Raw genomic sequence first — 16,055 nt, 5'->3', positions numbered from 1 at the left:
CACTGTGTGTGTGTGCGTGTGTGTGAGTGTGTGTCTGCCTGTGTCTATGTGTGTGAGAGTGTGAGTGTGTGTGTGTGTGTGTGTGTGTGTGTGAGTATGTGTGAGAGAGCACTGTGTGTGTGTGCGTGTGTGTGAGTGTGTGTCTGCCTGTGTCTATGTGTGTGAGAGTGTGTGTGTGTCTGTGTGTGTGTGTCTGTGTGTGTGTGTAAGGATGGTCAAAGAGAGAGTTCAAGCCTCCCTGGTCCATTCTGAAGAAACTGTGCGAGAGAGGGAAAGGAGGGGGGCGGTGGTGGGAGGGAGAGTAGCCGCTGAGAAAAGTCTGTAAAGTCTTAAGGGGGATTTCCGCTGAAAGAGAAAGCTTTCCTCCGCCCCCCTCTCAGACTCTCTCCCTCCCCGTCTCCCTCCCTCCCTCCCTCCGTCTCTATCTCTCCGGCTCCCTCGCTGGCATGCACTGCCCTCTCTCTGACTCCGGCTGAAAAACATCGCGAGTAGCGGGGGAAGAGGGACGAGAGCCAGCTCCACAGGCAGCTCTGGACCTGTGTGGTCGGGGCTCCCAGTGCTCGCTTATGGACTACCAGGAAATCGGCAGGAGGATGGCTTCTGCCCTGTCCGTCAGTCGGGTGCCTCCTCACACAAAAGTGCATCAAGGGTCTCCATCGAACGCAGTTTATTTAGTGCCTAGCCATGCGGACTGAGGACTGAATTGACTGGATACGGGATATCCACGGAGGGCTTCCTGGCCATGACTCAAGAGAACAAGATGACCGCTCACGGCTGGATAGTTGAGATTCTTTAAGAAAGATGGTAACTGCACTTTTCATCACTTGGTGTTTTGTGTGTGTGGGTCTCTTTCCAAGATTCCTTCAGGAATGCACTTGACCGACTTTGTCACAGGAATCTCTCTCTCTTGATGTTTGTTTTCTTCCTTCAACTTTCCAGAAAGCTGAGTGATTATGGGTCTCGCCAGTCTGAATGTGCGTGCGTGAGCAGTGTATTTCATACCGTCTGTAGCTACAGGTAGACACCCTCTTCATAAGCGCATGAAACATGCTTTTGTTAACAGTTTTTCCGCTCCTTCTAGTCTGTAATAGTTACAAGGCTCTGTATCTTACTTTCAGGTGAGAGATTTTGATATCCATGCGTACTTAAGAGTTACAATGCAGCCCAAGTGTCTGCACCACTGTGAAGCAATGTCTGCAGTGTGCGTCCTTTTTCGAAGCCTGCCCTTCTCATTAAGAGAAAAACAAAACTAACGCCAGGAAGAGAGAGCGTTTCTGTACGCCGCTGCGGTCTGCAATCGCAGCAGACTTTCAGGTTAGACGAATGATGCACTGTCTGCTCCAGCGACTTCAAAGCGCCTAAGTGTTTCGCACGCGAAAGCCCAAAGTTGGTCCTGTGAGGTCATAATTCCCATAATTCCCGTGTTTGTGTTTCCAGTCGCGTTGTCTCTGCGATCGCGAGGGCAGATTGGCTATCGGCTGCCAGTTTGCGCAACGTGTTTTAATTTGATTACACGGGAACAACCGCAGAGGCGATTATGACGATAGAACTGATGTCTGCCTTAGAGTCTGTTGGTAGAAACCCTCAATGTAAGTGGGTTTTAAGTTGACTTAAATTACATGACTACAGGTCTTAGAGCCGACTTCCAGTGACACCATTGATTCAAGAGGGCATGACTGGTATTTTGGTGTGAGAACACCCCATTTCCAAAACTTGTGAGGGTTGTAAGTATAACGTTTGCGGTTGGAAACCCAGCGATTAGATCTTCAAAGATTATGTCTGAATTAGTTATTTTTCCACTATAATCTATTTGTTTTCACAGGGTGGAGTGAGGGAAGGGGGTGGGTGGTACTGGCACATATTCTAAGCTTTTGAACCTATGAGAAACTTTTACTTTTTACATGGAAGTATTTGCATTTGAGTGTGTATCCCTCTGTCTCTCACACATGTACATAGTCTCTCATACACATACACACACATGGGGACATACACTGTCTCTCACACACCAATATGACGTCATGCACACACATACATGATGTATACGCTCTCACACATATAGACACCTGGACATACACTCTCTATTGCACATACACGCACAGTGACATACACACACATACATGAACAAGGGTATACACAAGGGTATGTCACTCTCTCAAGGATATACACATTTGCACACACATACAAGCACACATGAAGACATACAATCACACACATATGCACAAGGACAAACACTCAATCATACGCATATGTACACATGACAAAAATACACTCTCTGTCACACACACACACGAGGACAGGAACTCTCTCATACACACATTCACAGACACAAAGGTTATAATCTCTTTCACATACATACACAAGGACATACATTCACTCAGTAACACACAATTACATTCTTGCACACACACACACACAAGCACATTCTCACATTTGAAACACACGCACACATCAAATAAGACATATGCACAACTTACGCAGTTGTGCACTAATGTACTCACCGTGGACCCACCACACACACACACTTGTGTTCACGAAGGATACGTTCTTGAACACAGGTTCTGTCAACCTTCTTATCTTATCAAGGGGAAGTTAATAAGATTATCATACAGTTACAGGTGCTTTAAAAACTGGCTACTGACTAGGACCATCCACTGCCAGTAATGTAGCCTTTTGAATCACCCTTAAGCAGCACATTTTTTTGCATTGACAGCAATAAACATTAAGCAGCATATCACCATTGCACAATACTCTCGACCCCCTTTTTTCTCCAGCCAGCTACAATATAGCTGTTTGAAATTTGACTGCTTTAGCACATTCAAAGTTTATGTAAACCAACTCTAGCTCTTATAGAGACGGCTGCGAAAAAGATATCATTGTTCGTGTTTTGGACCCACATCAAACCAATCCGCTCAAAGCAATGCGATTCATCTTTAATGTTTTCTGGAAGACTTCTGAAAATGATGTTTGAGTTAAAAAAAAAAACGGTGACATAGTCTGTATAAGTTACGTTGATAATAAAAAAGCAATTTTCACAAAATCCCATAAAGAACCATGTTTGAATTCTACAAACTTACGCCATGATTTAAGTTACCTCATCTTGTCTTGTTTAGATTTTTCACACTGAAATTATGGATGATGTTCTGTGTGTATTTATGGGTTCATTTAGTTTTGTTTGTAGCACATTGACACTTATGTGATTGTCTGAAAAGCTGGGTTGCCAGGCGATTTCTTGATTGACAGGAGATCCATTTGCACATAAGACTGTGACTCTGCCGGTAGGACTGACTCTTCAGAGCCTTACTATTTGGAAGCGTTTTGCAATCACAGCAATAACACTCGAGAGAAGAGAGCTGCACAGCCGCACCATTAAACAACCGTGACTCATCAGGATTTCACTCCTCAGTCTGTTACAACTCATCACAGCTCAACAATAAACTCATCAGTCCTCTCCGATTGGCTCTTTGGTCCAAGCAGTGCAGCAGGAGAGGGTGTTTATTGGGCGTGTTTGCATTCCTGTCATTTGGCTTTCCTGTCGAGCCAAACCTTCATTTTTCTCAAATGGACTGTGCTACTAAATGACAAATCTCCATGTAAAATTGAAAAGTGTCAGGTAGTTACAGTCTATATAAGTTTTGCAAGTGGTAACTTTTTTTCTATATTTCCCTGAATGAGGACACTGTAGATGCAGATGGGTCACATCGATTTCAAGGTTATGGTTTTCATTGGAATATACAAATTATTTAAACCTTCATTGTACAGTCAAATCAGAGAGGGGTTACTTGGTGGCAGATTGTCCTGAGGAAATTCTCCCTCTCTTCTTCCTTTCTTGTTGTGTGGCACCTGTCACACCCCTCCCACCCAAATCTGCACAGAAAGGATCAGAAAACAGCAGCTGCTTCACACACAATCTCTGTCTTTCTCTCACACACACACACACAAATACACGTACACGCACAAAGACACACATATCCAAAGGCATCTTCACAAACACATACACAGTAGCTCTCACAATTTCACAACAAACTCAGATTTGAGTTTTAAACTGCACCTTTGGCACTATGACGAGACAGACTCTCATAGCATACTCTCAACGCAATCCTTCAGTTGCAAAACAGAAATTGTAACAAGTGGCCAGCGGAGAGACATTCTAAAATTCCTGAACGGCACACTGCAGAATTTATAACAACACCATTTAACAGATACACACTGCAGGCCCCTTCGTTCAGATAGCTGGCAGAATACAGAGGAGAAAAACACAGGCTCGCATGCTAACAGAAGGCTGTTTAGCAGTGACCTTGTCTCTGGAAGGTGTGTAAATATTAAAGGGGCGGCTCCTCCTCCTCCTCCTCCTCCTCCTCCTCCTCCTACTCCTCCTCCTCCGCTGTGTGTGTTTGACAGGCATTAAGGGAGCTGGCCTTCTGGCGTAAACACGCGGAAAGCGCTAACCCCACCCCTCAGGAGAGGCTCGTTGTCCGGAGCACAAAGGGGACACTATCTCCTAAAAGTGTGTTTGGGTCCTCCCAGGCTGGGCCAGGGCGGGGTCGAGGGAAGCATACAGCTGCCTTTCAGCTCTGGCCCGTGTGAAAATGGGGGCCCTCCTTAATTTCCCTGGCGGCTGCCCCGTTCCAGCGCGTGTGTTATTCTGAACCGCCGCCAGAGCCCTGTCAGTTTCCAGATGTGTTCTGGCCCGTTGGTTCACAGGTGCGGTTGGCGTATTTAGCATGCTGGTACCCGATTGGTCAAGCCCCCGTCCCTCTGTAGCGCTGGGACATTTGTGGTTTGTGAGCCACGTACTGAGTGGGGCTACAGTGAGCAGCAGACATTTTCTCACTTTCTAACCAATCAACAGGTTTTGGTCTCCAGTGTAAATCACAACGATTGGTTTGAATCGATCCAAAATGTTTTTGATTTGTGAAGCCCCCGTCTTCCACGCCACTGCTGCTTAAAGCTGAAAGTTTCCGAAACTTCAAGGGCTGCCCTGGAGAATACAGTTGAATTCCAGAATATTCCAAAGCCCGGGCTTCCCTGCAGGATGTGCTGCACAGTGGTGCGAAGCCTCTATTTTTCCTGGAGTTCACAAACCTGTGTGGAAAATGATTTTAAAGCTGTAAAAAGAGAAGGAGCTCTCACAGGGGGTATGCTGGCTGTTTTGAGTTTGGTTCATATTGACTCGGGGAGGGGGGGAGGGGGTGGATGGGGGTTTTGGGGGTTTGGAAGACATGAGAACGCTGCTCAGTTATGACCAATAGAAATTCTCATCCCTCCAGGGGTGGAGGATTTTGGCGGTGGGGGTTGTCCAGACGGATTTACTTGACATCAGGATGTTGAACTTGGAAAGTATATATATATTTTCAAGTTGTAAACAGAAAAAATCTGAAGCCTCTTTTCATCAGAAGTTTTGGGTCAAAGGTCGCAAAAACAGTTTACATTCCTTGACAACAGGTCCCATATGGTGTCCCCTGAAAGTCATGCGCAGTCAGAATTAATGTACAGAGCTGAATCTCCAGTGTCATATTTGAAATGAAATATTACTTCATTTCCCCTTCCCAAATCTCCCAGAAATAGCTTCTGTTGTAATGATGAATATATATTAAAAATGGTAGATTGAGGAATTAGAAATTTCTCACTTGTGTTCAACTTTTGCAGTATGTGTCTAGGATTGGATGGGAGGAATAAGAAATAGCCAATAGCAGACTTTGTTCTTGGGATGTTCTGGAACACTTGCCACTGCATAAGAACACGATTGAGTAGAAGCCCCTCAGGCTAATTGGAGACTCTAAATTGTCCATAGCTATGAGTGTGTGTGAATGGTGAGTGAATGGTGTGTGTGATAGATTTGTGGCCCTGTGATAGATTTGCGGCCTGTCCAGGGTGTATTCTTGCCTCTCACCCAATGCATGCTGGGATAGGATCCAGCACCCCTGCAACCCTGACCAGGAATAAGCAGGTATTGATAATGGATAGATGGATGGAAGTAGTCATGTTTAGTACTTTGCCACATATCATCTTGAAGTATGTAACCCATGGACATCATCAGGTGTTGAGTATCTTCTCTGGTGATGTTCTATAATATAGCCATCTTCAGCTCTTTCCTGTTTTGGGGGCTAGTTGCCATAAGTTTTCTCTTCAGCATATGAAACACATGTTCAGCTCGAATCAGATCAAGTGAACGACTTGGCCAGTTAATCATTTTCCAGTTCTTGGCTTTGAAAAACTCCTTGGTTGCTTTAGCAGTATGTTTTGAGTGATTGTATTACTGTAGGATGAAGCACTGTGAAATGAGTTTGGAGGCTTTTGGCTGAACTTGATCTTGGGCAGTTCCTTTTGGCCTCCACATTTTGCTCTTGCAGTCACTCTGATACAACTGAATCTTGGTCTCATCTGTCCACAAGACCCTTTTCCAGATCTCTGCAGGCTCTTTTAGGTACTTCTAAGCAAACTGTAACCTGGCCAACCTGTTTTTGTGACTTACTAGGAGTTTACATCTTACAGTGTAACCTCCTAACTGTTGTTCTGTTCATGAAGTCTTCTGTGGACAGTAGTCACTGACATATTCAACCCTGCTCCCTGAAGAGTGTTTCTGATTTGTCGGACAGGCGATTAAAACTTTGTCTTCATTGTGATGGGAATTGTTTGGTCATCAACTGTAGAAGCCTTCCTTAGCCTACGAGGGTCTTTACAATTATTGTCCTCACCAGTGCTCTCTTTCTTCTAAATGATGTTCCAAACTCTTTATTTTGGTAAGCCAAAGGTTTGGCATATGTCTCTGACTGTTTTTCAATTCTTATTTCTCAGCCTCATAATGGCTTTCTTGACTTTCATTGGTACAACTCTGGTCCTCATGTTGACAAATAACAAAAACAGACTTCGAAGGCAATCAAAAGCCTAGAATCAAAACTAAACACTGAAAGCTCTCTCATACCTGCACTAAGGAAGCAATTGACCACACCCAAACATTATAATGCCCCACCCTCCCCTCCCCATTTCAAATGTTTTTACATTTCTACATGATGAAACCAAAGTGTATATTGAACTTGAACCACAAGTGATTTTTTTGATCGCACATCTGAGATTGTGGAGCACAGTGCTAAATCAAGAAAAAATATGCCTTTGTCCCACACATTCTGGTCAGTCTACCAGAGACTGTGTGGCTTATATCAGCCACCAAACCCTGTCCCTCAACAACAGGACTGGCGAAGAGTAAGTCTCAAGCCTAGATTTAAATATAGAGAGAGCGTCTGCACCCCATGGACAGGCAAATTCTTCCATAGGAAATGAACGAAGCACAATAGGAAAAGGCTGTACCCCTTATGGTACTTTTAGCTACTCTAAGAATAACAAGGAGGCCAGTTCTCTGTGAGGGGAGCGTTCGTGAGGGATTAAGGGAAGAAAGGAGGAGATCATTCAGATATCCATGGGCTAAATGAAATGAACGAAGCAGTCTCCATTTAAAGAATGGGATAAATTGCAATAACCAATCTGTTAAAACAACTTAAACACGAGTGAATATAGGAACAGATTAAGTTGCCATATTCAAATGGGTCGAGGCGATATGTATTCTCAAACGATTTAAGTAAAATTAATTTGTTTCGTTTCACATAATGTGTACCGCTGATATCCCAATCCTTCAGCCATTTAACAATATCTGGATTTATGTAATCGTCCCTCGCACATCAAGGTCCGCGTCGATAAATGTCAACTTGCGGCTTTTTGGCCAAATGTTAATCCTTCTTTGGAGCTGTTTTGTTTGTCGACTCGCCACTGTTTTTCCCACCACATTCTCCCTGGGTCAGGGAATCTTTTCCCACTTTTACACATGACTGGCTCTGCGGTTTTATGAGTTTCCTAGTTCCTTTCAAATCCCTCTGGAAAAACACACTTCTGCACTGTGCTTTGTGAAACCTTTATAGTAAAAATTGTGGATGGGTTTTGATTGACTGACTGACTGCCTGGAGACGGGACTTCGTGTGGGAAAGGATCCCAAATCGTCCCACTCGCTCAAAACGTGCAGTGTCTGAGGCAGGATGGGAGGAATGACGGACAACCAATAACAAGCCTTGTTTCTAGTATGTTCTGTTGTGCCATTCTGTGCATGCGAGCGCACCAGAGACATGCATATATAACTAGACAGGGAAGCACGCCTTCAGCTAACCTGAGCTTGTGAAGTCCTGGAAGTAAGCCTGTACTGCGTGTGTTGAGGGCAAAACCTCGGAGCTCCCGTTAAAGTGAATGGGTAATGTCACACTTTTGAAGGTAAAATAAAAAAATTCCCTGATGGTATAGTACTTTGAAACTCAATTAAAAATCATTACATAATGGAATTTATGATCACAAAAAATTGGCCAATGAGGTTTTCTTTGTGAAGTCTCATTGGTTTTCTACATTGAATTCAATGGGCAGTAAGCTCTCTTGCCCTCAACATGTGCAGTAGAGGCTGTTTATTGTTACTTCCTTGTCCTCACCGCTTGGCACTCCGTAAGGATTGACCTCTCCCCTCTCAAGTCTGAATCATTCCCCAGGGTCTTCGTAGCAGGTGAACATAACACCTGTGGAATTCAGGTCTGTGATTAACATTATGCGCCATTGTACTCAAGATTCCTCGGCCTGATCTCACTGCATTTAATGGCCTTCAGAGTAGCGCTGGTCAATGTTTAAACAACAGGACAGACAGAATATTCAAAACCCCCAACGGTCCAAAGGCAGTTTTACATTTGCAATTTTCCATGATTAACATTTCCATGGTCCGTTGGTTCAAAAGAGGATTACCAAGTCTCGGGTGATTCTTTTATACTGAATTGAATCTGATGTCATAGCATTGCTCCTTTGTGTTCTTTGTATCACAAGAATTAGAATTACTACATTCTATGTGCAGAGGTGACCAATTAGAAATATAAATCTGAACAATTTTCAAGTCCTATGTCGTAGCTAAAATTGCTTTCAAAGTTTTAACATTTTTCATTTGTGGTGAATAGATTGAATTATGATTACTATAATAAACGTTAAATACAACAAATATACTGTATTACTTTAAGTAATTTTGACTTTTACTAAGAGATGAGGCTTGGTGTCAGCAGCCTATAAATTATTGCTTTTTTATGTTAATCTCACATTAGTATGTAAAATGCTTATTGTGTCACATGTGCTAAATGATATACCCACAGTCTGCAGTTAAATTCTCATTTTAGCAGGGCAATGCAGGTGTGGCTTTAAGAGCTGTCCAGAGCAGGAAGGAAATGGTTGGTAGGGTTTCTTTTACTTCAACATGCAATAGCGCCCCCTCTGGTTCATTGGGTACCTGCAGCCTGCGCAATGTGCACAGTTGTCCAGCGTAATATCTGCCCAGCTCAGTTGTTGGTCAGCATGTCTGCAACACAGAAGGCAGGATTAATCTGCACCCTCTCGCGTTAATGGCGGATGTTTCAGCAACAGGCCAACAACTGTGATAGGCTGTCCCGAACGGAGAGTAATGAAAGCAATGCCATGTGAAGCACACAGAGCTGACGGCATCACCTCACATGTGACCGAGTGGCCCGCTGTTGACGGATGAGCTGCATCAGAACAGACAGCGCTTGTTAATCACACGAAAGGTCCCGAATTGTAGCTCACCCGACCACCAGAAGGTCCTGAGCCGTCTAACGTTCCCATAGGTTTGGAAGCCGAAAAAGACAGCACTTTCTGACCTGATCCGTTAGATCAAACGCAAACCCACCTAAAAGCAATCCCAGATGGCGGGTGGCTCTGCTGCGGGGTCTAAGTGAATCTCTCTCTTTCAAAGGATGAGAATGATTTACGGCGTTCTTCTCCCAAGAGCAGCAGTCCTTTTCCCACAGCGGACACTGGGCGGTAGATTTACACAGTGCAGTCATCCTACGCTGTTACTTTATTACTAAAGGTGCTCAAGAACGCTAAGCTTATCCGGGCCTTCAATTCTACTGGAACCCTGCGAGGGTGATATCTGAAGATTTTGTCAGCGTTCGAGAAGAAAACATCTTTTTTGGTATTCTGTTGCTCCCCAGTTGAAAATTTATAAACTTCTGAAGACTGCAACAGACATTCCTGGTGTCAATTTAGGATTTGGAGCTTTGTTGCGTTGTGAGCGGGGCATTAGCTGGACGTGCCACCAGACATGCCCCGCTCAGGACCTTTTCAGCTCCCTCAAAATGAATGGGGGAGTCGGCTGCCATATAAATGAGGAAAATAAAATCGGGACTTCCACAGTTTTAGTAACAGTCGAATCAGCACAGCTCTTTCACGGGTGACATCAGTCTGGAGCTCGAGACAGGACCCATCCAGCCCTCTCTTTTGGAAGGCTCTCTTTATTTACGGTCTCTATAACAGCGTGTTTGAGTCAGGCACATTCTGCCAAACCCCCCTGAGCTTGGCCTATAGGAGCCCGGGACACAAAGCAGGCACTGTCCTACCGCCATGTTTCACACCCTTCCCAAATAGCTGAGGAAAAAAACAGAGGGGAAAAAAAGAGGACGACAAGGAGGCATTTTCTTAAATGCAGCTGAAAACACCCTTTTGCCCATTTATTTTTTGTTTTGACCATTTTAATGACTAATGGGTTGTTTATCTTTCTGACGGAGTCCAACTGCCCTCTCTCTGCCTCACACGCACAGATACACACGCACACAAACATCCACACATGCAGACATACACACACACACACACACACACACCTATGAGGGCTGCTCCAGCAGCCAGACATTTTGGGGTGCATTTCACAAGCCTGGCTTGCTGGCCGAGGGGATCGGTCTTCACTTCCTGACATGCGTCAGTTCTGCTTTCTCATTGAGTGAAAAGTCAGCTTTTGTCAGTAAATTCAAAAGGGCAGGCCCGACTGGCTGAATTTCTGCAAACGTTTGCGAGGAAAAAAAACAAAAAAACTCCCGAAACCTAATCGCCTCAGTATTTGGAGACTTTGCTGCCGCATTAAATCACTGAAAGCAGTCCGTTAACCGTGAACAGGAGAAAAAGAGGAAGAGAAAAGAAAGAAAGGGAAACCTGTAATGGCTGACACTTAACCCTGTGGAGGGAGCGGAGGCTGGCGTGATTTACAGGCAGTCCAGCGGCAGCCTGATGAAGGCTCTGTTGCGTCTGTGGGGGAAACCCGCTCGCAGACGCGTCGTGCGATGTCCGCGGCGGCGAAAACACGAATTACGCGCTCGGCGGGAGACGCGACTGTAATCAGCGCGGGGTTATGTCTGGGGGGGGTGGGGTGGTGGGAGGGCTACCTACCCTCTGGCCGACGGGCCGTGAGTCATGCCTGAATCACTGCCACCCCGTCACCGTTTCTCTCACACGGCGGGTTCCTGCTCCGCTCCTGACTTCGTGTGTTAGGCTCACCCGGTTTGTTTTGTCTTGTTTGACTGAAAGAGTGTGATTTTATCTTCTGTGTTTTTGTATTGTGGTTGGCGGTGATGGCTCTCCCAGCTCTTAAAACTAGGGCTCTGATGTCAAACAAACTTGTCTGGAAGGTCCCGGCTAGCCAGTGGTCGGGGGGGGGGGGGGGGGGGGGGGGGCAGGGTGTATGTGGGGGGGTTGTGGGTTATGGCACCAGAGGGGACGATCCATAAAAGGCAAGGGGTTTTCCAGGAGAGCCATTATGTCTCCCCAGTTCCAGAGAGAATTGGAAGATGGATGAATTGTCAGGGCGATTTGGAAATCTGTCTCCGCCTTTGAGACGGGTTATTTGTTCTTCCACACGAAAATATATTCATTTGTTTATGAGATAGGGACTTTCCAACGTGCATCAGCACGATGCCAGGACAGGTGTCAGATTCACTTTTGTATAGCTTTGTGTATAGCTCTGGGTAATCAGCAACACCTGCCACACAATGTGGATTTGGCACAGCGACAAGCCGTCCATGCCCCAGGCTGCTCTCCCACAACTTGAATAAATTAGGACACTTATATTTTGTTTCCACGGGTAGTTTGACCTCACACCTGGGATTACCAAGGGTAAAATACAAGATTAGGCAATGTGACATTAACTGTTCAGGTGAATTTTGCAGCACAAAAATAGTGTAATAGTTTTTAAGGCCAGTGACTGACGTCCTGAATGTTAAAACTCACGTGACTTCTAATCCTGCAGTGTTTGGGGCAACGCAGGTGCAGTTATCCGGTATACACGTCTCTGGAGATGGATAGGGTTTATTTAGGAGCCCTCTGGGCAAAGCGTTGGGGGTAGAAAAATAAATAATTTGTAAAAATTGGCAGTGATTTCGGCTGCTGCTTACACTCCCACAGGATCTCGGGCCTCTGTGACTTTCCACTCTTCAGCAGTGTAGAGGCCTGGGGTAGAGCGCAGGGAAAACCAAAACAGATCACCTGAGGGAACCTTCCGGAACCTGCGCCTGCGGTTTAAATAAGGGGGGGGGGGGGGGCTGCTCAGAATCTGCGGCCCGGCATGAACGGCCAGTGCCTCAGAGAACTAAAACACCCTGGCTGGAGTAAAAGGTTCTATTCAGGGTGTTTTAGGAAGGCCAAAATCCCATTCATTTCTGCAAGCATAATGTGGACTTTGGGGACTGGGGTGAAGTTTTAAGGTGTGTTGTAGGGGTCTAGTTGAGGAGGGGCAGGGGGCGGGGGGGTCGGGGTGACATTCTTGAGAACAGAGACCCTCTAAAAATAAAACAGCAGCTAAACTCCAGAGAACATAAACAGTGAGCTCTACTCAAAACACTGGTGGACCCAATAGCCTGGTTACTGCCCTGATTCTGTAGCATATGGCAGGGAAACAGCCTGGTTTAAGACACACATGCACACATATACACACACACTTACACGGGCACACAAGTACGCATACACACATGCACACACACACACACACGCACACACGTGCATACATACCCACACACACGTGCACACACACACACACAGACACACACACATACACATGCATGCACACACACACGGCCACACACACACGCATACACACAGGCACACGCACACGCACATGCGCATATCCACACACACACACACACACACACACAAACACACACACGTGCATACATACCCACACACACGTGCACACACACACACAGACACACACACATACACACGCACGCATACACACACACACGCATACACACAGGCACACGCACATGCGCATATCCACACACACACACACACACACACACAAACACACACAAATTCATTTAATTCAGTTGCAGATGCAATGCCTGCGATCTTCCCGGTTCATCACATGCAGCTGGTTGGGTCGTGCAGAAGGCTGATGGGGCGCTTTTCCAAGCGCACGTCATCTCCATTTACCCGAGCGCCAGCTCGTCCGCCTCTGAGGAGAAACACAGAGCTCTCGCGGACGCCGGCGCAGCACGCAGAAAACCCGCCGCCAGGCCACTCCGAGAACAGGGCTTGGACGAGCGATGCGGAGGGGGAGCGAACTGTCAGCACCCGAATAAATAGGTTCCATGGAGCTGCCGTCCCTGGTAGAACTAGTGGGACGGGACAGGATGGGGCGGAGCCAGGCAGGGCGGTGCTGGGGGGGGATGTTAAACAGACCTAATCCCTTGTAGGCAGAGCCTATCCCAAGAAAATCATGATGGTTTTCTCTTCCTGGGAGTTTGAAAGGAAACACCCCCACATCCAAATGCACAGGTGGGTCTGGTCTCATGGGGGTGGGAGGGGGGGCAGTGAGGTAAAAGGTCAGGCCAGGAGATTTTTGGGGAAGGAGACATGCCACGCCCGGTCTCACCCCGCTCTCTGCTCCTCGCCGGTGGGTGGGTTGGATTAAGGCCCAGGCAGAAATATGGACGCCGCCTCTCCTCTCTAGCATAAACATGCCTCCCCGCAGACTCACACAGCTGCCATGAGGGGGCGCCATGTGAGCTAAAGTGATATGCTGAAATGATGCCATGGACGTGGGCAGTCTGCATGGAACACGGTTCTCGTTTTGTGCTCTAACACAACCTTTGCAGCTGCCCCACATTAGTGTGTGTCTCAAGTTCACTACCCTTACAAAACTATCAATGCACTTTAAGCTGTCACTCCATTCCAAGAACATCAATACATCATATTATCATCATATTATTCCCTGGAAAGCATGAGGGTGGATGTACTGAACCACACCTCACCTAGTGTAGGTCACACAGCCTGCTGGATGCTCAAACCCACTCAGGTTCAGTGAAATTCTGGATTCAGATGTATTTTCCACCTCCAAAATGCAAGTGCATTCCTGCAGTCTCTTGCCAAATGGCGGAGCCATGGATGAAAAGGTGAGAGGAATGAAGGAGAAAAGGAACAGAAAAAATTTGCTAATGCCCTGGTAAAATCAACTGAGCTTAAGGTGTGGTCTGTCCCCATTTTCTCTAAAGCAGCAGCATCGCTAAATAAGGGAGCGGGGTAAAAATGTACTTGCTGTGGACTTGCTGTGTCAGAGCTCAAAGGTCAGAGGTCGGCAGTGATTGGTGGGGTTGTTGTGTCAAAACTGTAATCCTCTAACCCACCCCGCTGCCCACACCCTACCTGCAGAGGGCTGCTGCTTTTAAGTGGCCAGGGGAGTGGCCAAGGGGAGTTCTGTGAGAACGTAAAACTCAGGGATTGGGCAATATTAGGTGTTCCTCATGGGTCTGATCAGGGGCCATTGAAATGATGAATTTTAGTGTACAACTAAGACACTATTGACAGACGCTATGTGTCAACTTGTTTTATTTAGCTTCTTTCTCAGAAACCCTGGAACTGGTGATAACATGACAAATGTACTCTAGGCACATTTGCATTGTCCTTGATGACACATGCAACTGTGCTGTAACAAATGCATTTTGATTTGCTGATTTATTGGCTGATCATTTGAACAATGCGCAGCCTATGCAATTCTCCTGGTCTCTGTAACACATACTCATACTTTGATCTCCAGGAACACATCTCCATGATTGACTTTTCTTCCTTTTCTTCTTTTTTTAAAATAAATTTGTCTCTGGTAAAACGGAGATTGGCTCTCTTTTAAAATGCACAGACGAAAGATGCAATCTGAGACGCTCTCTCAATTGTTTCAGCATGTTGATTTTTTTCCAGTGCAGCTGGCTGGTGAAAGATTGCAGAAGTGTGATATCAGTATAAAGCATAAATCAGGCTCCAGTTTTCCCGCATGAGTACGATTGCCTAAAACAGACCAGTGCTGTCGGCTCCGTCTCCCCAGCAAGTCTCCAGATCACATCTGCGTCTGTTTACACCCTTAACTCATCGACTGGCAACACAAAAGAAAAGCGCACATTTCTGTCCTGCAACTTTCAGTTTCTCTTTCTTCTTTTTTTTTCCAAACTTAATGAAAAAATATTTCTTCTGTCACTATTATCGCATTTCAATATTGACATCCATTTTTTCCAATTTTTCATGACATTTATTTGTTGTGGTAGTTTTATGTGTTCTTGCTTAAGTAGGATAAAATTAGAAGCACTTTATCACTAGTACACCACAAATTCCCACCCAGAGTGACGTATACAAAAAAGAATACATTTTTAATTGATTCCTTTAGTCACATTCCAGTAGTCACTTCGAAAGGATAAGTTTTCACTGCAGAAGCCGACGTCTTTAATGCATCTTTTTAAAATATTGGCAACAAACATTCGACTGCACATGTCCAATTCCCACACTAATGAGAATTGTCCAATTAGCTATTTTTTATTAACCACAGCTATGTTCATGTGCAGTCCCCACTCGCAATTCAGGAGAATGCAGACATCTAAAGTTCTCCTCCGAAGCATGTGATGTCACCAGCCTGCTTCTTTTCACACTGTAGATTACATCAGTTTTGTGTGAACTGGTATTCCGGCTATTGTTAAGATCCTATTCAAGAAGACAAGGGCTGAGGTCTCTGTTCCACCTAAGAGCAGAGTGCTTGGAACAAGGTTTATTCTAACCATAGAGTGCTTGGAACACGGTTTATTCTAACCATAGAGTGCTTTGAACATGGTTCAGTCTAACAGTAGAGTGCTTTTTAGCACAGTTAAACCGAACAGTGTGTTCTGAACACGGTTAAATCTAGCAGAAGAGTGCATTAAACACAGTTAAATCTAAGAGCAGTGTGCTCT

The 16,055-nt window shown here is 45.5% G+C and overlaps 1 protein-coding gene across 2 annotated transcripts in view; it reads left to right on the top strand.

Moving 5' to 3' along the window:
* Positions 1–294: 294 nt before the first annotated feature.
* Positions 295–16,055, top strand: part of si:dkey-65j6.2 (pleckstrin homology domain-containing family G member 4B) — a 37,674-nt gene continuing 21,913 nt past the window's right edge. For both annotated transcript variants that reach the window (XM_035383039.1, XM_035383038.1), the window contains exon 1: positions 295–804. In XM_035383039.1, the coding sequence (XP_035238930.1) occupies positions 802–804 (3 nt within the window). In that variant the 5' untranslated portion in view covers positions 295–801. The remainder of the gene's footprint in view (positions 805–16,055) is intronic.

This window comes from Anguilla anguilla, chromosome 11 (genome assembly GCF_013347855.1).
Source record: "Anguilla anguilla isolate fAngAng1 chromosome 11, fAngAng1.pri, whole genome shotgun sequence".
Classification (NCBI taxonomy): domain Eukaryota; kingdom Metazoa; phylum Chordata; class Actinopteri; order Anguilliformes; family Anguillidae; genus Anguilla; species Anguilla anguilla.
The sequence above is the reverse complement of the archived record's forward strand: the minus strand, read 5'-3'. Positions and strand labels throughout refer to the sequence as shown.